Raw genomic sequence first — 27,057 nt, 5'->3', positions numbered from 1 at the left:
CATCTAAAAGCTCTCTCATCCATCCCGCTAAATCAGTATCACCTCTTCCACGCTCCCCTGTGTTAAATTGCCTACCATTAGGAAAGCGTCTGGGACAAGTTTATTTATAGTTATTGAGCCATCACCCAGCATTACGTCTATCAGTTGACTATCAATAGAATTTACAGAATACAGGACTCAATAACTGACCAAGCCTTCGGAGCACGCACTTCCCCTTTCATTAAAGAGCCTCCCAGAGCCTTTGCTGCTTCCGCTCAGGTCCCGCCCCTTCCGTAGTAAGGCCTCGCTCCGCCCCGTCCTCGTCCTCGCCTCCTTATGCCCCGCCCCTTTCCCCTTAAGTCCCGCAGAAGATTACAGGAGTTTGGCGCCAACCGTGTTTTTTTTCCCTCTTTCCAAAGGCGGGAACTAGTTGTGTGCGCCGGAACGTGCTTTGCGTCTGATCTGATTGGTTCTGAGCCCTTCGTCCCGCCTCCGCGTCCTCATTGCGCGTTGGTATTGGTGGAGATGCCAAAGAGAACTCGGCGTCCAGAAGGGAACCCGGGCTGTCTTGGGCCGGGCAGGGCGGGTAAGTTGCCGTGGGGACCCGCTTTGAGCCGGGCTGCAGGAAGAGGCTCTATGGTGCTGTAGTCTCCAAAACCGAGACTGGCTGCGCCCGGGAAGACAGAGAGTCGGGGGAAGCCCATTTAAAACGACTAAGTGATTGGAGTAAGGGCCGCACCTTACGTCTGTGGACCGCAGGTAGCCACGTTCCCCTAGCCCTGGGGTGCACCTTTGTGGCTCCCACTCTGCGTCGCTCTGCTGTCCCTGGACGTTCCCAGGAGAGGGTCCGGGAGGGGGTTGGGAGCGAACGCAGGGAGGAATTGCTCTTTCGACCACTCTTCGCGCCCCTCCCCCCATCCAATCTGGCTTTGGTATACACTCTTAAAAGCTTTTGGGTAGGATTCTCTGGAAAAATGGTTTTTCCAGTGTCAGGTGATCACTATGTTGGTTGTTTCCGAAACTGTTATACCGAGAGAAGTTATTTGTCTTGGTCAATACAGCACCTAAAACCACAGTAACCAAAACCTAACACACAGTAACTAAGATGTAAATGTAGAATTCGCAGAAATCTCAGCGTTTGTGTTTTAGGATTAATTTGACTTTGACCCTTGACTTTTTGACTAGCCCCTGATCTTTCTTATTCACAGCACCAGCATCAAAACTTTGGCCAGTCCTCAAGACCCATCCCCCATCTCCCACCACGCCTTTTCAAGAGGGACAGAGGCTACTAGGACAAGAATTCTCTTATTCACTTCCCTCCCCCAAATTATTTTTTCCTTGAATTTCCTGACGTTTTACAAGAGATAATGTCCTTTTATGTGTGTGTGTATACACACGCACATTTATATGTGTAGATATACGTATATTCGTGTTGTAATATATATTCTTGATTTTGGTCCTCTGGGTTTAGAGACTGACCAGCTGTTCACCTTGGGCAAATTTCTTAATAGTCTGTGTCTTAATAGTCCTCATCTGTAAAATGAGAAAAAAGAATAATATGGTCCTCATATGACATTAAGGGAGATTCAAGGCAAGTCATTTATGTATTTAGAGCATTTAGGTCAGTACTTCGCTCATAATAAATACATAGTATATGACACTGTCCTGTATACTTTTAAAACACTCTCCTGTATGCTTTTAAATCATCTCTTGATTATATAAACACCTAATACAATGTAAATGCTTTGTAAATAGTTATTATTGCTGTGTTTAGTAAATAATGACCAAAATAAATCTGTGTTCAGTTAAAAAAAATATTCAGTATACGATAACTTTTGTTAATATCTTCCCCTCACACATCCTTGGAGTCTAATGTGCTGTCTCCATCCCCTGGCTTTTTTCTATTATTCTCTACAAATGCTTGCTTTGTTTTTTTTTTTTGTTTTTTTTTGTGGTGGTGGTGTTGCTGGGGATTGAACCCAGGGCCTTCTGCATGCGAGGCAAGCACTCTACCAACTGAGCTACATCTTCAGCCCCTTTTGTTGCAATTTTTAAAAAATAAAACTTCCTTCAGACCACCTTTTAAAACATTGTCCTGTCAAAAAGACTAGTTTATCCTTATCTACTTTGCTTTCATATCTGAATAGAACAATTATGTGTGAGTAATTGAGCTTACAATACAGGGATTGAAGCCAGCTTTGGGTTCAAGGTCTTGAACATGCTAAATATGTCCTTTTACCAGTGAGCTACACCCCCAGCTAACAGCTCTTTTTAATCATTATGGTTCTCAGGTTTAAAAATTTTGTCTCTGCTTTTCACAGGTGCACCACTCCCGTTAGTAGTAAGTCTCATTGTATATTGAGATCCTCAAATGGGAGAAGGTGAGAGCAAGTGTAAAAAACTTTCTTTTTCCCAACTAATCTAATACTGTACATACTTCTTTCTCTTCTCCCTCCTCCCCTTCTTTCTAGGAGAGTCAGTTGCCTTTGTGATTTCAAGAGCGTAACCCCAGGTATTACCAAGATGCTGATGAGTTCCAAATCATAATACCTACCATGCCTTCTCTTTTGTGCAACATACTATTTCCAGCCCTCTGTTAGACATCTCCATCTAGATGTTATACAGATAATTCATATCTTTGTTTCTTCATTGCTATTAAAATTATGACCTTGCTATCAAAGCTAGAAACTTCAAAGAGTTTAAGAAATCGGAAATTTCATTAATTCAAACAATATTCTTTTATTATTTAACAACCCACCAGACCCTGTGCTGAGAGCTGGGGATATAGTGGTGAACAAAATAGAGATGGTCTTTGTCTTCATAGAGCTTCAGTATAGTGGATAATATGGTCATTTCTCCAGGAATCCCACAAAAATGTAAATGTGAGCTATGAGAAGTCAGATAGAGAAAGGACACAGTGATATATATGAAAATATTACTAAGGACATGACCTAGTAGGCAGAGAGAGTGGCCAGGAGATGATCAACATTACTTAAGCCAAAATATCGAAGAGTTAAATAAAGGTAGGGTGTTGAGCAAAGAGTGCTCTGTAGAATATTCGGTATGAGAAGGAACAAACAACATGTTCAAGGAGTTAAAGCCAATATAGTCAGTCAGAGCATAGATTGCTGGGGAATAGAGAGGACTCTAAGTAACATCAGTAGGATGGTTAGAGGCCAGGTTATGCAGGGTCTTAAAAACAATTGTGAGGACTGGGGTTGTGGCTCAGTGGTAGAGCACTTGCCTAGCATTGTGAGGCACTGGGTTTGATTCTTAGGACCACATATAAATAAATGAATAAAATAAAGGTCCATTAACATCTAAAAAGAGTATTTAAAAAAATTGTGAGAAAAATTTATCCTAAGATCATCAGGAAGTACTGAAAGGTTTTAAGCAGAGGAGGGAACTTAATTAAATTTGCATTTTGAAAAGACAGCTCAGGTTGTGGCGTGAAAAAAAATTTGAAATAGGGAACAGGGGACATTTGAATACACTATCCATTAAATCTTGTTTATTGTGCCACAGAAATCTTTCAAATCTGTTCTTTGTCTTTATTTCCACTAAAAATAATTTAGAATGACTTCTTACTATTACTTGCGCTATTTTGGTAAGCCTTCCCTATTGTGCTTGCCACTAATATTTTCCATATTCTTGCTAGAGTTAAATTTCTGAAGTGCAGGTTTGACTGATGTTTTCTTGCTTTGAAATCTTCAGTGGTTCTCCCAATCCCTACTGGATCTTAATCATTAGTATATTCCCAACCTTTTTTCCCCCCTGCTAGTCCTGGGGCTCAAACTAGGCATGCTAGGCAACTTCTCTGCCACTGAGATAAACCTCTTCCCCTGTCTCCTGACTTTTTGAAAACTCACATTTTAATCTTGGCTTCACATATTCTAATCTGGGTATTCACATCTTGTACTTGCTTGTAAACTCAGATAGATGTGAGGAAGAGCTATCGGGTGATAGTGTCAGTAAGTGTGTTTGTAAACTGGAGCAAAATTTAATTGGACATAAAATGGATTTTTGGAAACTCTGGGATAGTGAATGATAGGACTAGAAAAGTAGATATCAGTGTATTTCACTATCTCCTTAAGGAAGTATGGACTTTATTCACTAGATAATGGGAAGTAATGGAAAAATTTTGAACAAGAGGTGATATTAATCCAATAGTTGTTTGCAACATGTATTTGGAGTAGGGAGAAAATTAGATAGCAATAGGGAGGGCCTGGAACACATTGAAATGGCAAGAATGGGCATAAATGGGAGAAATATTGCAAAGGTAGTGTAAGTAGGCTATTTGGAAATGGTAGGGTTACTTCAAGAAATAGAGATGTCAAGAAGTGAGTAGATATTGATGATCTCTTTGTTTTAGACTTGATTACTTACAGGAATGTATTTATTTACCATCTTATTGCTGACTATTGGTTTGTATTTTAGTATAGATAGTCCCTAGTTTTCAGGCCCCTGGAGGAGGCAACAGGGCTGACTATAAATCTGTTTTAGTACCCCTACGTTTTGTGGTGATACTTGCTCTTTTCAACTTTTTTTTGTCCAATAGTTTAACCCAAAGAGATAATTTATGCTTGTGCAGTTATTGAAAATAAGATTGATGATATCCAGGAGTTCATAACCTTAAGAAACTAAACATTTTTACAAGTACTCAAAAGGCATTTATAGTTACTGAAATTGTAATAACCACAATTCTATGAAATCCTTTAGATGTGAGTTTTCCATGGTAAATGAAATTAAGTAGACTGTGTGAAGCCAGTGGAATTTTCTTAAGAATAAACTATGTGCTTCAATTCATGGACTTAGATATTTATTTTGGCTGGTTTAGTCTTTTTTGGCCCATTTCCTTGTTTGTATAGTAAACATCTTCAAGTATGTATATTAGTGTCAGGAATACAGAGATTAATAAAACTTGATCCCTGCCTTCAGATAGTTCATGGTCTATTATCCAGTGTAGTATATTTGATCACATGTGGCTATTTAACTAAAATTTTAAAATGAGTTCTTTAGTGTGGTTGGCCAAATAATGGCCCCAAAAGGTACCCATTTCCTAATCCTGAGTACCTGTGAATATGTTATCTTAAATGGCAATAGACTTTGCAGATGTAACTAAGGATTTTGAAGTGGGGAGAGTATTTTCTAGATAATTCAAGTGGTCCCACTATGCTCACACAAGTCCTTATAAGAAGGACTCAGAGGGCAGGAGCTAGGAAAGTCAATGGAATGACAGAAGCAAAGAGAAAATGTGACTTTGAGAAGCTGAGGTTGAAAAGGAAAGAAGATAGGTCATTGTTGATTTTGAAGGTGGAGGAAGAAGCACCAGCAAAGAAATGCAGGCAGCTTCTAGAAGCTAGAAAATGTGAAGAACAGGTTCTCACTTCCGTGCTCCTGTGCTCTAAATGATCAAGCTCAGATTTCTTGTTCTGATGTTTAGTATCTTCTGTGTGACATTAATGAATTTGACAGTCTGTCTCCCAATTTTGTTCTACCTGAGGTACATTCCAACCAAGGTATTTATTTACAATTCTATGTGTTTATCCTAATCAAGCTTTCTTTAAACGTTTTGCTAATGGTGTTCTCACGTAGAATCTGTACACATCCTTACTGATATTCCCTAATCCTCCATAGACATGCAGATACTACATCTACAGAGCAAGTTACCAGCAATGTATATGCTTTTGTTCTTTGTACATCTTTCAAGATTTGGGAATGAATAGTGGCTGTGAGGGTACATGAGGAGGGTTTCTAGGGTACTGAAAATGATCTGTTTCTTGATCTGAGTGGTACTTATGTGCTACATTCAGTTTGTTAAAAATCCTATTGCTGTTTACTTATGGTTTGGGCTCTTTATTTGTCTTAGTTTGATCAGGCTGCTGCTATAACAAAATGCCATATACTGATTGTCTTATAAATAACAAACATTTACTAATCACAGTTGTGGAGGCTGAAAAGTCCACAAAAGACTTGGATCTCTGATGGGGTTCTGGTTGCTTAAAGATGATGTCTTTTCACTATCTCCTTATATAGTAAAGTGGTTAAAGAGGGTTTTCCTGATCTCCTTTATGGAGAGTTTTTATTAGGGGCTGATGCTATGAAATGCCCCTCCTTGCACTTATCAAAGTTTTAGACTTCTAGAAAGAAAGCAGGTATTTAGCATAAACCATATTGTTTGTATGAACAGTTTAGATATGGTAAGCCACTTGTTATCAGTTCGGGAAATAGTAGGAATCCTCATGAAGTCCAGATTTCTAGACTGCACGCTAATGCCTTTGTAAGCCAAGTAGTCAGACCTGACTACATCACTGCTTTTCTATACATGATATCTCGTTGTCTTAATTTGCATTATCTTCATTATTATTGAAGTTAAATTCTTTTGGTTCTAAAGATGTTTTCCCCTCTTTTTAATTTTTGGGTTTTTTTTGCCCATTTTTTTTTTTTAGCAGTGGATCTAAGGGATTGTGTGCAAGTGTGTATAGTTCTTGTGATACTATGGATTGAACCCAGGGCATCACATATGCTAGGCAAGTACTCTACCACTAAGCTACATCCCCAACCTTTCTTACTAATATTAATGTGTGTATGTGTTTGGTGAGAATGGTGATGGTTCTTATTTTAGTCAAAAATTAGATTTGTATTTTGTGGGTTCTTTTTCAAGCGTTGTTGGAGATTAAACCCAAGGCTTTGGATGTGTTAGTATATTTTGATCTGTTTTATAAACGTAGTATCATTTACTTTGTGTGTGGTTTTAATCTTATTAACACTTTTTCTTTTTATAGTTTTGACTTTTGCCCAGATGATATCTTTTTTAACTCAGGGGAGCTTTACCACTGAGCTACATCCACAGCCCTTTTTATTTTTTATTTTGAGACAGGGTCTCACTAAATTTAGTGTCTGGCCTCGAACTGGCAATCCTCCTATCACAGCCTCTCATATAGGTAGGATCCACAGGTGTGTGCCTACCTCCTGGCTAGGCATATTTTTTATTATCATGAGTCTGTTTTTTAGTATGTTAGAGAGTAAACTTATTAGTATTTCCAAATTTAAAAGCTGCTTTTTGACTTGAAGCTAGGTTTATTTTCTGAATTGTGAGGTTGATTTTAACAGTGGAAAATCTTTATTTTTAATACCTTAGATGGCAACTCTCAAAAGGAAATAGGATCATGGCAGCAGATGATGACAATGGTGATGGAACAAGTTTATTTGATGTCTTTTCTGGTAAGGTTACTTTTAATTGTCTTTCTAAATTGACTGACTTTCCATTTACTTATTTTTAAAATTTTTGGTGCTGGCTATTGAATCAGGGTCTTGTGCATGCTAAGCACACACACCGCACTATCACTGAGCAACACCCCAGCCTCACTTACTTTATATATATATATATTTTTTTTTCTTTAGTTGTTGATAAACTTTTATTTATTTATATGTGGTGCTGAGAATTGAATCCAGTGCTTAACACATACCAGGCAAGTGTGCTACCATTGAGCCACAGCCCGCCTCAGTTTTTAAATTTCAAATCATTTACTTACCCTCATGGTAAACTGCCATTAGTATCCTTTTCTCTCTTCACATAAGTAAATTAATACAATAAAATGCTTGGGTCATAAGTAGTGCTTAGTAAATGTGAACCTTTTTCTGTTTGTTTTTATGGTACTGACGATCCAGGGCTTCACACATAGTATTGAGCACTGTAGCACTGAGCTATGGTCCTATATTTCCAACTCTATTTTTTTTTTTTTTCTGAAATGGGGTCATCCTGTGTTCTTCAAACTACCTTTAAATTCCTTGAGTTTAAGGCTTGAGTTATTCTCCTGCTTTAGTCTCCTGAGGAGCTGGGATTACAGGTGTGCACCACAAAACCCAATTGATCTTTTTATCATATCCTTTCTAACTTCTAAATGTAATCAAGTTAGCAGTTTTGCCAATATGAATGGTAATAACTGCCATTGACATCCAAAATAAGTATTCACTACTCTTGTAGTTAATATTTTCAGTAAGTGCATTTATTCTTGTTTAATATTTTTCAGAGAAAAAAACAACAGTCACAATGAATGGTTAGTTTGAACAAGAGAAAACGAAGACCCGGTAGTAAAATAAGCTCATAAAAAGTTTTTTTATTGTCTTTTTTGTTGTTTTGTTTTGTTTTTGATGGTGCTAGGAATAAAATCCAAGGCCTCACATATGTGGTATATAAGTGCTCTGCCACTGAGCTGTATTTCTAGCACTAAATAAAAGTATCTTAGATAATATGCAGAAGATAAACTTCCAAATCCTGATATAACATTATTATTTAATTTTTTTCTTATAGTTATGTTGTGACCTCATTACATTTTTTTAAGACTATAGATGCATATTGTGAATGAGAATTATGAATGCTATAGTGAAAAGATAGTTGGGTTTGGTAGAATTCTACTTTTACTTAGAATGTTTTTAAAAATATTCATAGGGGTGGAGATGTAGCTCATGATAGACTACTTGCTTAACATGCCAATAATAGGTTCAATCCCTAACATCATAAAAAATATTATTCATAGATATGGAAGGGCTTATATCAAATGTCATCATAACCAGTCTGGGTAATACTGTTCAGTGTAACTTGATTATTTTTGCTGATGTAGTTTCAATTTGCAATTCTCTTATGATTTTTTAAAAAATACTGTAAACCTACAGAAAAATTGAATCTGTAATATAATGAACATCTTTATCTTTCATCTGGATTCGCAAATAGTTAAATTTTATCACATCTGGGCTGGGGATGTGGCTCAGTGGTGAAATGCTTGCCTAGCATGCTTGAGGTCCTGTGTTCAATCCCTAGCACCACAAAATAAATAAATTTTATTACATCTACAACCTTATTAAAATTTTGAAGGACAGAACTACATGGTTAATCTCATTTGCTTGATACAGCTCTTTTCATTTTTGTATATTACTCTCAAGTTCCTGTCCTTGCTTATACTTCTTTTTTTTTTTTTTCCCCTCTCTTTGCAGTGCTAGTGATTGAACCCAAGGTGTTGTGCATGCAGGCAAGCACTCTACCACTGAATTACATTTCTACATACATTTAAAAAATAATGACAATTCCAATATACATTCTACTTTGAGTATATTTTTAAATTCCATTTTAAGTTATATATAATCTTTTTGGTTATATCTCTTTGCATTATTTTCAGTGGTTGTTCAAGGGATTGTATGATAGGTCTTTAACATTTTATAGTCTGTTTATTAGAATTGTACTTTTTCACATAAAATATAGAATCTTATAGTTGGATTTATCTTCTATCTTGTTCTTTATTTTATAGTAGTCACAGCCCAAAATGCAGTGCTATAATTTTTACTTTAAATAGTCCTATACATCTTAATGAATTAGGAACTAAGAAATTAAGAGGAAAAATTATACTGTATATTTACTCAATTGTTTATAGTCATTTACCTTACTGCTCCATCTAGTGTACTTTAGCATCCCAGTGTATCATTTTCCCTTTATTTTCCATTTCCTTCTGGACTCCAGATTAACATTATGTGATATCTATAGATAATTTTTGATATCCTATAGATCACTAAGATTTGCTTCTTCTCCCTTTGTCTTTTGCTTTCTTTCTACAGATTGGGTAGTTTCTATTGATTTACATAGTTCACTGGCTCTTTTATAAAGTACATCCAGTGACTTTTTGTTTTTTTTTTTTTAACTATCCAGTTACCAGTTTTAGTTTTTTTTTTTCCATGTGGTTATTTTTGTTTCTATTTCTCTGCTGAGATTTTTCTGTATAGTAATTTTGGATTATATTTGTGACATTATGAATGATATGACACTGGGTTCTGTTATATTCCTCTAAATTATTTTATCTGATATATTCCTCTCTTAATTTTAGCAAATTTAATGTAGCTGAACTTAAACTTTCATCTCCCTTGAGGTGGATAACAACTGAAATCTCTGTTCAGATAGTTTAGCTATCTATTTTGGAGTTCTACCTTTTGTGGAGGTCACCCAGATATTTGGGGCAGAATTTGGAGAAATTCCTCCTTGGCTTTTTGGATTTCCTCTCTTGCCTTCTAATTGGTGTTGTCAACTCAGTAGTTTTTCCTCTGTTCTTCAAGCCATTAAGACTAGAGGTTTCAGCTGGATATGGGGGCATATCCCTATAATCCCAGCTGCTCTGGAGGCTGAGGCAGGAGGATCACAAGTTCAAAGCCAGCTTCTGCAACTTAATGAGGCTCTAAGACAGTAAGACCTTGTCTCAAAATAAAACATAAAATGGGCTGGGGATGTTGCTTAGTGGTTAAAGCACCCCTGGGTTCAATCCCTGGTTTAAAAAAAAAAAAAAAAGACTGGAGGTTTCCATCTGATTTTTCAATGCTTAGTGTAGCTCTACCTAGAGCAACCTGGACCTGTCCTTCAACAAAAAGCAGTAAAAAAAGGAAAATGGGGAACTCATATAGTCTTCTTTCAGATATTGTCTTCCTATCCCTCTAATCCCTGTAGTGCTAGATATCTAAGATCTTATACATTCTCAGTTTTTTCCTGCTTTGGCCTGTTCTCTGACTCTTCAGATAGCTTTTAATGTTTTATTTAGCATTTATACTTGTTATCTGCAGATTGATTTGATAAAAACCAGTCTGTTATTACTGAAATTAAAACCTTCTCATTAGTATTTATTTGAAAGGAAATTTAAATTTAAAATCTGAAGTAAAGTTACAAATCTACAAATCTAGTGCAGAAATCTTTCTGTTTATCGGTATGTAGAAAAGCTTGTCTTTTTTGGAGCAAAATAAAAAAATCTTTTCCTGGACTGGGAAAGAAACCTTAGTTTATAAAGTCAGTTTTAACTAATCTTTGCTGTTCTTGCAGCTTCTCCTCTTAAAAATAATGATGAAGGCTCACTGGACATATATGCTGGGTTGGACAATGCTGTTTCTGGTATGTAAATTCCATGAAATAGTCTCATTTTATTAGGTTTGGTTTTTTTTGTTGTTGTTGTTAGCAATTCCTAATAACCTAATGGCTTCTAAATTTGCCCATTCTTTGAAATGATTACACTCAGGTAATTTTCTTATTGCCCAAACCTTGATCAGTAAAGCAAATTAGCATACAGTTTTGTCAATCAATCAAGTCTCAGATTTAAATGTTTTTTGTTCTTTGAAATGCCATGGGTGTTGTTGTCTATGCATGTTATTGCTTATTCCTATCACTGGTTGCAAGATATTAGAACATTTGAAAAGTTAATAAATATTTTCAAATGTGTCAATAAGAATGATATGCAGAGAGTCTAGGACCTATCTAAATTAGAAACCTTTTTCATGCTAGATCTCCCAGTGTTTTGAAGAAATATGATTATCATGTTTGATTTTAGGTAAATCAACATTTCACCTGTCATCTGTGAAATCAGTATATATTTGAATTAAATATAGTAGAGGGAGAAATATATAGAGGTAGACATAACATCAAGAAGCCTAATATGTTAACGTAAAGGGTTTTTGTTTGTTTTAGACAGCACTTCCAAATCCTGTGTGCCATCTCGAAATTGTTTGGATTTATATGAAGAGATCCTGACTGAAGAAGGAACTGCAAAGGAGGCAACGTACAATGATGTATGCGTTGCCACAATTACTAATGATACTTGTTTACTCTTGTAGCTCCCCAAAAGCAGGCAGCAACTTACTATTGATTAAATATTTTGTGTTTAAGAATTAATTCTTAGGTTAAAAGTATTTATTTAAAACTGGGCACAGTGGCTTCTGCCTGTGATCCCAGAAGCTTAGGATACTGAAGCAGAAAGATTGAGAGTTCAAAGTCAGCCTCGGCAAAAGTGAGGCACTTAGCAACTCAGTGAGACCCTGTCTCTAAATAAAATACAAAATAGAGGGCTGGGGTTGTGGCTCAGTGGTAGAGCACTTGCCTAGCATGCGTGAAGCACTGGGTTCGATCCTCAACACCCCATAAAAAATAAAATAAAGTTATTGTGTTCACCTATAACTAAATATATATAAAATACAGTACAAAATAGGGCTGGGGATGTGGCTCAGTCAGTGGTTGAGTGCTCCTAAGTTCAATCCCCAGTAAAAAAAAAAAAACCCAAAGAATATTTAAGTCAGTTTCTGCCTTCAGACCTGCTTTTTAAAGGAATGTTTTCTGAATACTTGTTTAAATTTAGTTACAATTTTGCTTGGCTAAATTTGAATGTCTCAGTATATAAAACCTTACTCAGATAGCTACAGTGTAATATAACATTTTTATTTTTTTATGATTTGTACTAAGTTATATTGTATAATATGTCTTGAGACTTAAATGAAAGAAGTTTCTACCATATTTGAAGTTTAAGATTTAAAGGTTGAATGTGAAACTTTAAAAAATTAATTATTGGTAGACCAAACTTCAAGAACTAGTATCTTGTTAAATACTTTTTTTTAGTTGTTGATGGATCTTCATTTTATTAATTTATATGGAGTGCTGAGAATCAAACTCAATGCTTCACACTTGCTACGCAAGCACTCTACTACTAAGCTACAACCTCAGCCTTTATTTTTAGTAGACATATTCCTCTTCGAGGATTGGTTTGTAAAATTTTGAATATTTTGAAATGTCATTTAAGCTAAGAAACTATTTTAGTATGATGCTTAAATTAATCTTTTTATATTTTACAGTTACAGGTAGAATATGGAAAATGTCAGCTGCAGATGAAAGAGCTGATGAAAAAGTTTAAGGAAATACAGACACAGGTGGGATTACAATGAATCTTTCATTTTTGCCTTAACTTTTTTTTCACCTTTTTAATTTTAACTTGGTTTAATTAGTTATACATGACAATGCATTTATGCACTTTTTTATCATACATTGATTGGATATAATTTCTCATTTTTCTGAGTGTACATGTTTTAGAATTATATTGGTCATGCAGTCACATATATACATAGAGTAATGTCTGTTTTGTTCTATTTTTTTCTATCCCCACATCTTCTCCCCTCCCCTTCCTCACTTCCCTCTGTCTAATCTAAGGTAATGCTGTTCTTCTCTAGTGCTCCTTGCCTTATTGTGAATTAGCATCTGCATATTAGAGAAAACATTTAGCCTTTGGTCCCCCCCGCCAAAAAAAAATTGACAAATATTTAGCACGATATTCTCTAGCTCCATTTATTTACTGGCAAATGCCATAATTTCATTCTTCTTTAAAGCTGAGTGATATTCCATTGAATACATATGCCATATTTTCTTTATTCATTCATCTATTGAATGACACCTGGGTTGGTTCCATAATTTAGCTATTATGAATTGAGCTACTATAAACCTTGTTAACTTTTTAAATCAAAATTTTAAAATACCTTGGTTCAATCCCCAAGACCAACCAGCTTGGCCCTTGCATGGTCCCTGCAGTCCCAGCTACTAAAGAGGCTGAAGGCAGGAAGATCATTCAAACCCACTTCAGGATCAGACTGGGAAACATAGTGAGACCCAGTTTCTTCTGAAAAAGTGTACTTTTTGTTGTCATTGTTGTTACAAATAGAAGTTATGCTCAAATGTTGGTCATTTATATAAAGAAGCTGGGGTTTGTTTTTGTTTTTGTTTCTGGTGATACTGGGGATCAAATCCAGGGCCTCATCATGCTAGGCAAGTACTCTACCCCAGCCCTACTTTTTTGTTGTTGTTATAAATAGAAATTGACATGTTGGCAGTTTATAAAGAAGGTTTATTTTCTCTTTCTGCTGGAGATTGAACCCAGGGCCTGACCCATGCTAAGTACATGCTCTATTACTGAGCTATATATCCAGTCCTTAGCATTATTTCTTGATTTGATGAAATTGATAAAGGAAAACTGCTTGAATTGTTAAAATGGCATCAATATAAAAAATCTGTTAAACCAACTAATAAATTTTAACATTTATAGAAACAGGTGGTTTAAAACAATATGGTTTTTAGGATCAAAGATTTAGAATGATTTTTGTGAAAAAATGGTGATGGTGCTTTCATAGTTTTTGCAAAAATGACCCGTTTTGTGATTCGGCTGCAAAAAATTAAGAATTTGATGTCCTATTTTACTTTTTGGTAAAATTATTTCTCTTCTGTTCCTTTTCTGTTCTGTTCCCGAACAAGTCAACTCTAGATTTTGTTCTTTGTTCATCTGAGAACTAATTCATAGTTTCAGGCTTAACATTAGTTGTTAAATGTAATAAAATTCTTATCAATTTTTGCTTTTGATTTTCGAGAGAGTGACCCATGCAGAAAAATTTCTTCTGATGTTTATTGTTTTTACATTTTGAACTCTATTGTAAGTGTGCCTTTTCTGGTGCCGGCTATCTTTTCTGGCTCTTAGTTCCCTGACTGTACAATGGGAATTATAGTAATCTAGTAATTCTCATAGGGTTGCTTTTCTTTTTAGAATTACATAAGATAAAATGATGTCATGCCCGGCATGGTTAGCATTCAATAATTCCTAACTAATATAAGTGTACTATTAATAGTCCTGTGGATATGTACTTTAGTAATGTATTTATTAATTTATATTTTAGAACTTCAGCTTAAAAAATGAAAACCAGTCTCTTAAAAAGAATATTTCAGCACTTATCAAAACTGCCAGAGTGGAAATAAACCGCAAAGATGAAGAAATAAATAATCTTCACCAAAGGTATAACTAAGGGGTGGATGTGGATGTTTTAAATTATGTGGGTATTGATGTGCAGAATAATTTTTACTTTCAGTAGGAAAATGAAAATATATATTTTATTGTATTTAGTAAGAATAATAACTAATGTGTTAATGGTTTATTGTCATAATGATTTACATGTATAATTTATAGAACATTGCCACATACCTCCATGAGTATATTCCATTTACTAAACTACTTGGGATCTTATTCTAATACTATTTGTTTCTGAAAAGATTGTGTAAATGTTATGGGTCTTTCTAGGTCTATACCAAATTACTAAAATACTGAGAGCAGGGATTTGGGGTGTAGGTAGGTCAGTGGTAGAGCAATGCGTGAGGTCCTGGGTTCAATCCCTAGCACATAGACAAAAAAAGATGTGCACTTATTAATTAACAGCTCTTAAACTATGTCTCAATTATGTATTCTTTTATTTCTCAAGTGGGTTCTCTATTTTGCTCACTCTTTGTTCTTTATTTGGGGGCAATCTGTGTTGTAGAGAAGCTTGTACCTTTCCTTCCTTTCATAACCAAATGTCTGAAAATGTTGTCTAAACTGGCTGTTTCCATTTCCTGTCTTTTTACTCACTCTTGAACCCGGTCCATCTGACATCTGCCTCCAATGGTCTACCAAAGTAGCTATCTTTTTGGTCAATAGTCACCTCCACTAAATCCATCAAACAGTTTTGACTTCCATTTAACTGGCCCCTTTGTACATTGTTTGACACAGTTGACCAACATCCCTTCTTGAAATATTTTCTCATTTTGTTTTAGTGAGTTTTCTTCCTGTAATTAGTTGTAGGTTTCATTTCTCAAAGCTCAAGCCTCTGTCCTTTTTTTCCTCTATCAGTATTATCTTTTTTTGGTACTGGAGATTAAACCCAGGGGTGCTTTACCACTGAACTATAGCTCTAGCCCTTTTTTAATTTTTTATTTTGAGATAGGTTGCTTAGGGCCTCACTAGGTTGCTGAGGCTGGCCTCCTGCCTCACTCTCCCAAGTTGCTGGGATTATAGCCACCACTGTGCCCAGCTATGTTGGTATTTTCTTAATAATACAATCTTACCCATGCTAGATCAGTTTCATTTATATGTATATACCTACTTTATATATGCACATACTTGTCTTTAAAGATTTTTTTAAATGACCTCAAACAAAAGTGATTTATCATTAAAAGTTTTTCATTGTTTTCTAGCTCAGTGGATTGTCCTGTCATTTATTTGATTAGCGTAAACCAGAGACATAAGAGTTGCATGACCATTTAATTTATAGTCTATACTGGAATACTTGTAAGAGTTGAAGGAATAGCTAACAGTAATTATATGCCAAGATTGCTTGGCAAGCTGGGACATGTAGTCATTCTGCATAGGGGTCATCATTGACACTTAAATCTCCATCATTCCCCCAGTCCAGATTGATACCACATTCTATTGATGTTTATGACTTTTGATCTTGCAGATATTTTTTTCTTTTGTCCTACAGTTGTTTCCACCATTCTATTCCCATTTGAACTGGTAGTGATCTTTCTGTTGGTATCTGTGCATCTGTTTTTACTCTCTCTAGCTTCCGGTTTGTCTCTTCTTGGTATTACAGCCATAGGATAACTACCTTCTGAAGCATAAATCTGGGCATCATGCTATGGCAAAAATTACCACATCTAGCCCCCACCTTTTTTTTGGTTGTTTTGGATTACTGGACTTCAAACCCAGGGTCATTCTACCAGTGAGCCCCATTACCAGTCTTCATTTTTTGAGACAGGTTCTTGCTAACTTGTCAAATCTGACTGAACTTATCCTCTTGCCTTAGACTCACTAGTAATTGGGATGGCAGGTATGCAACACTACACCTAGCCTAAAAGTGAGTTTTGAAAAGTCACCTCTATGGAAGTTCAAGAAGATAAATTTATCACAAAAACTACAATGAGCTATCTTTATTTTATTGCTAGAAAAACTACCAGTGTTCCAAAACAGTAATATAAACCTTAATACTTAGACTTATTTTTTAGTAGTCAATACATGTCATTCTCCTAAGAAAAGAATCCCAGTGCTATATTTCTTTTTTATTTTTGCATAGCATGAACCACTTTAAGATGGCTATTTATGCTGTGCTTTACTGTGGAATAGTCTTCAAAATAGATAGTGAGGTTAGAGAATTCTATTAAGGTTTACTTTTTGATCGTGTCTGTTTTCTAGCTTTCCTTGTATTTTCCTTTTCTAATTCTTCTTCTGTTTCAGTCAGACTAGAGTGAGTGAGGGAAAGAATAGATCACTTATCATATAAGAAGTGAACTGATGGTTAGTTTGGAGATTGTGCACCTATGGTAAGGAACACTAAAATAGTTTGGCAAGTGGCTGGGATAGATAGCCTTTGAAGTAAAAGCAAATGAGAGAAAAAGAGACATCCTTATTTTGAATGCTGGCTAATTCAGTTGGAAGCTGGTAAATCCCCCACCCCCACCCCCAATGCTGAGAATTAAACCTAGGGCCTTGCACATGCAGTATACCCAGCCAAAACAAGTAAATTCTTAATCACTCACTTTCTTTTTTTCTGTGGTGCTGAGAATAAAACCCAGAGCCTGCCTTATGCTAATAAGCAAGTGCTCTACTACTGAGCTACATCTTCAACCCCAATCACTCTTTTTTTACAACATGAAGTTTGTTTTGCCATTTTGTAGGCTCCTAATTCTAAAAGTGTGTCACATGTGAATAACATTTGGAAGATTATTCAGCTAATTTTGCTTTTTTGTTGTTAATTTCTTTCTCAATAGATTGTCTGAGTTTCCACATTTTCGAAATAATCATAAAACTCCAAGGACATCAGATGCAGTTAAAACAAAAGATCTTAGATCCAGATCTCCTCATTTGGATTATTGTTCAAAGACTGATCATAGAATTAGAAATGATGTGTCTAAAGATGTACATCATAATACTTCACTGCCAAACCTAGAAAAGGAAGGAAATTCACATTCTGAAAAAAAGAACACTTCACATTTGCCTACATCCATTGAGAAGCACTGTACCAATGGCTTATGGTCACGTTCACATTATCAAGTTGGTGAAGGTAGCTCAAGTGAGGATAACAGAAGAGGGAGAAAAGATATTAGACACAGCCAGTATAGTAGAGGAACTGATAGACCACGAAAAGATTTAAGTAATAGCTCTGGTGATGGTGAACCAAGGAATACAGAAACTAGTCCAAGGCTACAAGGACGTTCTGAGAAACATGGTAAAGGTGAACAAAAAGCTGAGAACAAAAATTCAAATTTCAAAAGTAACACAGATTCAGATTACAGGAATGAACGCAGCAGTTCTTCTTGGGAGAAGGAGACCTCCAGGGAAAGATCACATGCTCGAGTTGAATCTCAAAATGACAAAAAACTAGATAGACAAAGCGAAAGGTCACAAAATACAAATAGAAAAGAACTTAAATCACAGGACAAAGAAGAAAGAAAAGTTGATCCCAAACTTAAATCAGCAGGAAAGGAACAGGATCACTGGAGAAGATCTGAACGAGCACCACCTCCCCATTCTAAGATTGAAATCAAATCGTCTCATAATTCCAGTAAATACCATCCAGAGGAGAGAAGAGGATGGGAGGATTGTAAAAGAGACAGGTGGGTTAGCAGTCATGGTTTTCAAGATGGGAGGTGTTCATCTTCTCTTTCAAACAGTAGAACTCACAAACACACGGACTCCAAGGAAGTCAATGCTATGCACCACAGGGAAAATACACCTTTAAAACCTGAAAGGCACAGAACTGAAGATAAGCGGAAAAGAGAACGAGAAAACAAAGAGGAGAATAGGCATATGAGAAGTGACAAAAAGTCACCTTCAGAACATTTGCAGACTGATAAAGAAACTAAGAAAACCACTACTGATTTAAAGAAAGAGAATGAACCAAAAAATGATCAAGGAGAAGTCTCTATTAGCAAAGTTTCTGACGGAGCAGATAATAAAGAGTTTGCAGTGAGAGGTGAGAATGGTCCAAATGAAACCAAAAATAAAGACTTAAAATTAAGTTTTATGGAAAAATTGAACTTAACTCTTTCTCCTGCAAAAAAACAGCCTGTTTCTCAGGATAATCAGCATAAAATAATAGATGCTCCCAAGTCCAGCAGTGGATTTGATTTAGAGTCCTCGGTACAGTCTGAAACAGGGACATGTATGCCTTCTGTCAGTGAACATATCCCAGAGGAAAACAAATCAAAGTTACTGGAACCAAAAGATTCTCTTCCAGCAGAGTCTGAATTCAGGATCATTATTCCAGAAAGCAAACCGGAAGATAATAGTTTACTAGTTAAATCTGTTGAAAATATTGTGCCTTGTGAAATGCCCATTTGTTGTACAAAGACCTCCTTCTCAACACCTGTGCAAATGGAACAAACAGAATCCTTGTTTCCATCAACAGAAACAGGAGAGATTGTTGATGGTGCAAGGGCAGAAGCCTCTGTGATAATGGATGTATTACAAATGGGTGTTTCTCAAAACTTTGTCCTAGAATTGGATACCAAAAGACAAGGTGGTTTGAATTCTTGTATTTCTGAGGGTATGGAGATGAAAGAGGCTCCTGCAAGTAAAGTCGCTGAAACTAGTGAAACACAGGTGCCATCTTCAATTGAAGGAACTGGCATTTCACCTGTAGTCCATTCAGAACATGATAACCCCAAATTTGAGCCTTCCCTTGTAGATATACCTCTGGTTGAAAGTAAGTCTTGTCATTTGGAGCCCTGCTCACCTAAAGAGGCTTTAGCATCTTCCCTTCAGCAGATTGAATTGATGGACCACAGAATGGAAATTGGGGAAACAAACTCATTATGTCATGATGATGAGAATTCAGTTTTGAGCATTGACCTTAATCACCTGAGACCTATTCCAGAAGCCATCAGTCCTCTGAATAGTCCAGTGAGACCTATAGCAAAAGTTCTTAGAATGGAAAGCCCATCTCATGTTCCAGTGTATAATAACATTCATAAAGGTAATAGCTTACGTGTGATGTCTTCCACAACTCAATTTTTTTGTAATGTAAATTACACAAGCAAGATAAGTTGGTGCTTTTTCTTTTTTGATAACATGAGAATAATATTATTTAGACCTTTTTGCTAACTAGTAGTGTACATTGAGCCTTTAGTCTGAATGAAGATAATTCTTAATTTTTCTTTTTCCTTGCACGGTGATTAAACCCAGGACCTTCTGTGTGCTAGTAAGCATACACTCTCCACTGAGCTATGTCCCCAGCTCCTTTAATTCTTAATTAAAAACAGAGTGATTGAACAGATTTTTCAAATACTGTAGTCATTTTCAAATGTGTGTATTTATTTATTGATGCTGGGTTTGAGCATGCTAGTTATACATTCTACCACTGAGCTACATCCCTGGCACAGCCCAGATATAATTTTGTAGTTCAAAAGTCATTATCATGCATAGAGGCGGTGATGATGCTAAAATGAAGGAAAGATCATCTCCAGTTGATCAAACTCTGCACTTGTCAGACACCTTCTGAAAAGTGTTATTTATTTGGTTTTTGGTTTTTGCATTGCTGGTGATTGAACTTCAGGCTTTACCACATAATAAGCATGTATTCTTAACTACTGAGCTACTGTCCCAGCCTCTTCTAAGCTCTTTTTAGAATAGTAAAAGCCAAATGAAATGAGTAAGTATAGTTGGTTTCAGTGGCTTGTGCCTGTACTTCCAGCAACTTGGGAAGAGGAGGCAGGAGGATCATCAATTCAAAGCCAGCCTTAGCAACTTAGATCCTATCTTAAAAAAATAAAAATGAAAAAGGCCTGGGGATGTAGTTCAGTGGTAAACTGTTACTGGGTTCAATCCCTAGTACCTAAAGAAAGCATGAAAAGGAGTATTAGGTGTTAAAATTCTGCTGTTTAAAAGGAGACTATTTAAAGTAATGAATTGCCTCAGTATTTGATTTTTTGTTTTAAGATGGAACTGCAAAATGACTGCTCAGTGGTTGTGTGACTTTAATATATTTTTCTCTTTCACAGATGTGATTCCACCAAATTCTGTTAATTGTACGTCTAAGAGTCAATCTGATCTCAATAAGGAAAATCAAAAGCCAATTCTCAAATTTGATGGATGTACAGAAGAAGTTTCCTATAAGAATTCATCTTTAGATGAATTAGAAGAAGGAGAAATTATAAGTGACAGTGAAAATCCTAAGCCACAAAAAATTATGGACAGAACTGCCAAACCTAGAACTTCTGCTAAAGTGCAGAACACAAAAACTAGCCCAGGCAGGAGGAAAAATACCATGCATTTGGATATAGAACATAGAAAAACATCTGTAAAAACCCACCAGACCAATAGCAAATGGAATAAAAGACCAAGTGAATCTAACAGATCTTCAAAAACAGAGAGGAAAGATAAAACAATGAGTACTTCCAGCTTGGAAAAGATAGTTTCAATTATTGCTGCACCCTCTTCTGTCCGAGAAATAATGCATATGTTGCGAGTGATAAGAAAGCATGTGAGGAAAAATTATATGAAATTCAAGGTAAAATTTTCACTGATACAATTTCATAGAATTGTTGAGTCAGCAATTTTGAGTTTTACATCACTAATTAAACACCTTGACTTATCCAAGATCTCTAAGTCAGTGACTACTTTACAGAAGAATCTCTGTGATGTTATAGAATCTAAACTTAAGCAAGTTAAGAAGAATGGCATAGTTGATCGCTTATTTGAACAACAGCTACCAGATATGAAAAAAAAATTGTGGAAGTTTGTAGATGAACAACTTGATTATTTATTTGCAAAGCTTAAGAAAATCTTGGTAAAGTTTTGTGATTCCATAAACTTTGGAAGTGACAGTGATGACGGAAAATCTGAAAAAACTTGTAAAGACAAAAGACAGTATTCAAATTCACAGAAGAGGAATGTGGATAATTCTAACAAAAAAATGTTGAGAGAAAAATTGCCCAAACCAGAAGACTCTGTGAATTGTAAGTCTTTGCTGGGAGGTAAAAAATCTGAGGAGAAACATCAAGTCCAGAATAACTCCAGTCTTAACGCAGTGAAGCATGACATTAAAAGAAATTTTAGCACTTGCTTTGATAGTATAAAAAACTCTCAGTCTGCTGAGCACTCTTTGGAACTAAACTGTCCAAGTACCTCAAAGCCAGGGAAAAATGAAGGCAACACCATAGAAGATACACAGACATCCCAGCATGCAGCTTTAAAGCCAGAACGCAGTTTTGAGATTCTTACTGAACAGCAAGCATCCAGCCTAACTTTCAATTTAGTTAGTGATGCACAGATGGGTGAAATATTTAAAAGTTTGTTGCAAGGTTCTGATCTTTTGGACAACAGTGTTAATTGTACTGAAAAAACTGAGTGGGAGTTAAAGACGCCAGAGAAACAGCTTCTAGAGAGTCTTAAGTGTGAATCTATACCAACTTGTACAACAGAAGAGCTAGTTTCAGGGGTAGCTTCTCCATGTCCCAAAATGATTAGTGATGATAATTGGTCATTATTATCATCTGAGAAAGGTCCATCTCTGTCTTCAGGGCTTTCGTTGCCAGTTCATCCTGATGTGTTGGATGAAAGTTGTATGTTTGAAGTGTCTACTAACACAGCTTTAAGTAAAGATAACGTATGTAGTTCAGAAAAGGGTAAGTCCTGCATTTCTTCCATACTCCTTGAAGATCTTGCAGTCTCTTTAACAGTACCATCACCTCTGAAGTCAGATGGTCATCTCAGTTTCTTAAAACCTGAAGTTTTGTCTAGTTCAACTCCAGAGGAAGTTATTAGTGCACATTTTAGTGAAGATGCCTTACTTGAGGAAGAGGATGCATCTGAGCAAGATATTCACTTAGCTCTGGAGTCTGATAACTCAAGCAGTAAATCAAGTTGCTCTTCATCATGGACAAGCCGGTCTGTTGCTCCAGGCTTTCAGTACCATCCTAATCTACCCATGCATGCTGTCATAATGGAAAAATCCAATGATCATTTCATTGTGAAAATAAGGCGTGCAGCACCATCCACTTCCCCTGGTCTTAAACAGAATGTGGCTGATGAGTCATTGGTACCTTTGCCAGGAATTGGAAAGAAAGCTGATGAAGCAGCAGAAAAAGAATATATTTCAGATCAGAACTCAGTTTTTAAGTCTCCAGAGTTGGAATTAGAAAACTCCAACAACAATGTTGATAGCAGTAAACCAACACATGAAGAACAGGACTCTGTGATACAAACACAGGTTCCTGATATATATGAATTTCTTAAAGATGCTTCAGGTAAAATGGGTCGTAGTGATGAAGTGACTGGTGATTGTTTTAAATTGCATCAAGTATGGGAACCAAAAGTGCCTGAAAGCATTGAAGAATTGCCTTCAGTGGACGAAATCCCACACTCTGTGGTGGATCATCTTCCAAACACATATATAGACCTAACAAAGGATCCAGTTACTGAGACCAAAAACTTGGGGGAATTCATAGAAGTAACAGTTTTAAATATCAACCAGTTGGAATGTTCTGGAGGCAATTTAGATCAAAATGCTCAAATATTAGATAATTCTTTACACCCTGATACTATAGGTACATTTATTGATTTGACACAAGATGCTTCAAGTGAGAGTAAAAATGAAGGGAACCATCCTGTGTTAGCTATTGAAGGTTTGGATTGTCAGGTAATATGTGTAGATGAAGATAACTGTAAGGAAGAAAAGGTGCAAATAGGAAATAGGCCTTTGGAATGCATTGTTGAAGAAGACTATATAGATTTGACCACAGAATCTCCTGATTTGTATGAAGTAAAAAAGGATGATTTAAAATCAGAGCCCACATCAATTTCTGATGATTCAGAATTTCCTGGGGCTTTGGATAATGCTCACAAGAAGAGAAAAAGTTTTTCTATGCTAAATCATTCTTCTCAGAAAAGACAAAGAAAGGAAACAGACATAATTAGTAGGGAAAAGACCAAACTTGGCCAAGATTCTGGTGAAAGTGGTGAAGGTCATCAAAAGAAAACCAGTAAGAAAAAACTCCCTACAGTGAATAAAGATCCCTCATCATTAAAGGCAAGCCCAAATATTAAGGATTCATCGATAGCACCCAACAATTCTACAAGCCTTTCTGCAAAGAATATTATTAAAAAGAAGGGAGAAATTGTAGTTTTGTGGACAAGGTAAGGATCTTGTAGAGACATTAATCACCAGAAAATTTTAAGAAATTACAATCTAATCTGTAATGTCATCAGATATTTCCCATCCTAAAATAAGGAAAAGTGATAGAGTGCCTGCCTAGCATGTGCAAGGCTCTGGGTTTAATCCTCAGCACTGCAATAAATGAGTAAATAAATAATAACAATAATAAATTAATTAAAATAAGAAAAAGTGATGAGTTATTTTAAAAGTGACCAGAATTAAAGATACATTCTAGGGTACATTCTGGCTATACTGTAGAACAATCTGTAGTAATAACTTTTAAATAGGGTTGGGAATTAGCCATCAAAGTATGGATTTTCATTGTGTTTTTTCAGTTACAAAGAAACTTTTTTTTTTTTTTTTTCATTTGGAAGGAAATAGTATAAGCACATTTTAGAAAAAAGGAAAGTCAGGACTGGGGTTGTCGCTCAGCGGTAGAGTACTTGCCTACCATGCGTGAGGCACTGAGTTTGATCCTCAGCACCACATAAAAATAAAATAAAGGTATTGTGTACAACTAAAACAAAACAAAACAAAAAAAAAGGAATGACAGATGGTAGAAGAGATGAAACAAAACCTAGGAGTTTGGGTAATTTATTTTTTTTCCCTAAATTAGAACTTTACAAATCGTTGTAAAGTTAGAGTGTATTTTTGAGTTTTATGTGAACTTTTTAAGAAATGCAGGTTTTAAGACCTCACTTAAGGTGGGTTTGGGGGCACATGCCTATAGCCTGTAATCTCAGCTACTCTGAAGGCTAAAAAGGGCTGAGGATATAGCTCAGTGGTAGAGCACCACCAGGTTCAATTCCCACCCAGTAACACAAAAAAAGGAAAAAGTAAAATAATTTATATTTGTGTTTCTCAGATAACCATTTTGAATATTCTGATCTTTTTCCTATGGGTTTCAATTAAAATGTCACTTCTATTCATGGACATTAAGGCAGTGGAATATATTACTTTTTCTGCATCAATTGTATAAAAGCTAAATATAATTTTCCTCCTCAGAAATGATGACCGGGAAATTTTATTGGAGTGTCAGAAAAGAGGGCCATCACTGAAAACGTTTACATATTTAGCTGTCAAGTTGAATAAAAATCCAAATCAGGTAACAACCCAATTTTTACATCTCTGTTGGTTCACCAGTGTTACTTCTCTACATATGTAGATTTAACAAAATGTGTAGATTTTAGTAGCCGACCTCCTTAAAAATATGGCTGTGTGTAGAGCTATTAAACTTGGTGGTTGTACCAGGTGCTATGCTGCATGCCTATAATCCCAGCAGTTTGGGAGGCTGAGGCAGGAGAGTGGCAAATTCAAAGCCAGTCTCAGCAACTTAGTGAGACTCTAAGCAACTTAGTAAGACCCTGTCTCAAAATATCAAAAGGGCTGGGGATGTGGCTCATTGGTTAAATGCTCCTGGGTTCAATCCCTGGTACCCAAAACACAACAAAAAAATTTGGTGATTATAGAAGAATTATGGCTGAAATGGTCCTCATTTTTTACCCTGTGTCTTACCATTTGCTTATTTTATCAGGCAATTTGGTAGTGTTTGCTAGTTTAATAAAATTAATATTGAAAAATTAAACATTCACGTTTATTATGTTTTTCTAAACATTACATTCATATGTTTATTGAGGATAATTTTTTCTGTCTTCAGAAGTTTTGCAAAAATATTCATTAAAGATGATAAATGTTGAGATATTTATAATCGCTTTTAATTTTTCAGGTTTCAGAAAGATTCCAGCAGCTAATGAAGCTCTTTGAAAAGTCAAAATGCAGGTAGTTAATGTTTACACTACGAGACTAGTATAGTAAATATTTGACATAATGGCTTGTTAGTCATTGAAGATGTGAATAGTGGGTGAGAGACAATCCATTTGAGTTCCTGCTTCAGTCTCAGATTGAAGGATGATTGCAGGCACCTAAGGTCACCTCATGTGCAGGGGCCTACTCAATGATGCCTGCTGCAGTTCAGATCAGCATGGCATCTCTCCTCAACTTTCTGATTGCTGATGAGTCTTAAGGTGGGGGAAAATGCATTTGATGATTACTAATAAAATTTTTATAGATGAAAAAAAGTAAAAGAATATGTGTGAGTAGCAGTATGTTTCATAACTAGTGAAATTTGCACAGTCATCTAATATTTCTTGCATCTTTTTATCAAGAGTGTGATACCTTAAAATACAAAACACAGGCTCATGAACATGAAATCCATTGTCATCTACATAAATGACAGGGTTTACTACATTAAGGTATTAATACTTTTCACAAACCTATATGCCCTTAATTTCTTTAAGTCATTCTTGTATAGTTTATAAGGCAATAATTTTGAATTATCAGGGTTTAAATTTGAGTTAAATCTAAATAGAAAACATATTTGGACATGGATCATAGTTTGAAGGATTTTAAATAAATTTTTGAGTTATTAATCCTTTTCTAGTCCACTTGTGAATTATTGTCTTCAGATAACCTGTTAATTTCTGTATCTTCTCAAAGCAACTGGTTTGCTATTGAGGTCTTCAAATGATTTTGTAGTAGTATACTTCTTGACAAAATCAGAATTTAACAATAGTTACCCAACCGATTCTATAAAAGCTAGCTCTTTAATATGTTCCAAGTAGAGTCATTTAAAACATGAAAATGGTTATACCAGAAAAATAGAGTTATAACTTTAGCATTTTCTTGCATTACAGATAAGTTGCTGAATTCCTTGGAGTTTTAATTGATATTTCATACTACACAGAAGCTTTGAATTCCTCACGTTTTAAATGGGGAACTAGAAGGAGGTTTTATCAGTTTTGATTCCTAGATGATTGTCTACATGTTGTTGCTTATTGACTTTAATCTCAAATCAACATGTTCAGCTTATTCAGTCTGATTTGCTTACCTGTCATTGGTCAAAATATTTATTTTTAAACATGAGAACTTGTTATCAGAATGAAAGCCACAATAATGTAGTATTGAAACCTTAGTTTTGATATTTCAAAGAAATGACTTCCTTCTCGATTTTTAGAAAGTTTTGTAGCATTTTAAACTTAACTATTTAGTTTAATGTTTTCATTCTTTTTTAAATTGCCTTCCTTCATTTTGGTAAATTGTAAAATAATTTAAATAGTGTATTTATAAATATGTATAGTTATAATGATGTAAAATACTATATGTGTATGGTGTGTATGTACACACAAATGGCCTTGCCTAGCCAGGAATTTTTTATGTGTATAAAGCTTTTTGTATAAAGTTTGCTTTCGATAACAGTAATGTATAATAAAACCATGTAAAGTTCTGGTA

At 35.6% G+C, this 27,057-nt stretch overlaps 1 protein-coding gene and 1 non-coding gene across 6 annotated transcripts; one reads left to right on the top strand and one right to left on the bottom strand.

Moving 5' to 3' along the window:
* Positions 1-443: 443 nt before the first annotated feature.
* Positions 444-27,057, top strand: Casp8ap2 (caspase 8 associated protein 2). 5 transcript variants are annotated; one of them, XM_048808264.1, is made up of 12 exons: positions 444-738; positions 2,301-2,360; positions 7,121-7,203; positions 10,832-10,900; positions 11,471-11,571; positions 12,625-12,699; positions 14,485-14,600; positions 17,384-19,590; positions 20,615-23,750; positions 24,775-24,874; positions 25,496-25,548; positions 26,463-27,057. In XM_048808264.1, exons 3-12 carry the CDS (start codon positions 7,149-7,151, stop codon positions 26,464-26,466), a joined length of 5,916 nt encoding a protein of 1,971 aa, XP_048664221.1. In that variant the 5' UTR covers positions 444-738; positions 2,301-2,360; positions 7,121-7,148; the 3' UTR covers positions 26,467-27,057. The 5 variants fall into 5 exon arrangements, with proteins under 5 accessions (XP_048664221.1, XP_015354862.1, XP_048664170.1 ...); XM_048808318.1 differs by having other exon boundaries at positions 503-565; XM_048808213.1 differs by lacking the exon at positions 2,301-2,360 and having other exon boundaries at positions 456-565.
* On the bottom strand, positions 1,938-2,007 carry Trnaa-cgc. The gene has a single exon. It is a non-coding gene; the product is annotated as a tRNA-Ala (tRNA).

This window comes from Marmota marmota, unplaced genomic scaffold, assembly GCF_001458135.2.
Source record: "Marmota marmota marmota unplaced genomic scaffold, marMar, whole genome shotgun sequence".
Lineage (NCBI taxonomy): Eukaryota > Metazoa > Chordata > Mammalia > Rodentia > Sciuridae > Marmota > Marmota marmota.
This window is presented reverse-complemented; position numbering and strand designations above follow the sequence as displayed.

What these genes read in the sequence shown, in the direction of transcription:
- Casp8ap2 (XM_048808264.1), top strand. Translation starts at nt 7,149, where the DNA reads ATGGCAGCAGATGATGACAATGGTGATGGAACAAGTTTATTTGATGTC. An exon ending in TTAAGGAAATACAGACACAG is followed by an intron (nt 12,700 to 14,484) that starts GTGGGATTACAA and finishes TTTATATTTTAG; the next exon opens with AACTTCAGCTTAAAAAATGA. An exon ending in TGAATAAAAATCCAAATCAG is followed by an intron (nt 24,875 to 25,495) that starts GTAACAACCCAA and finishes TTAATTTTTCAG; the next exon opens with GTTTCAGAAAGATTCCAGCA.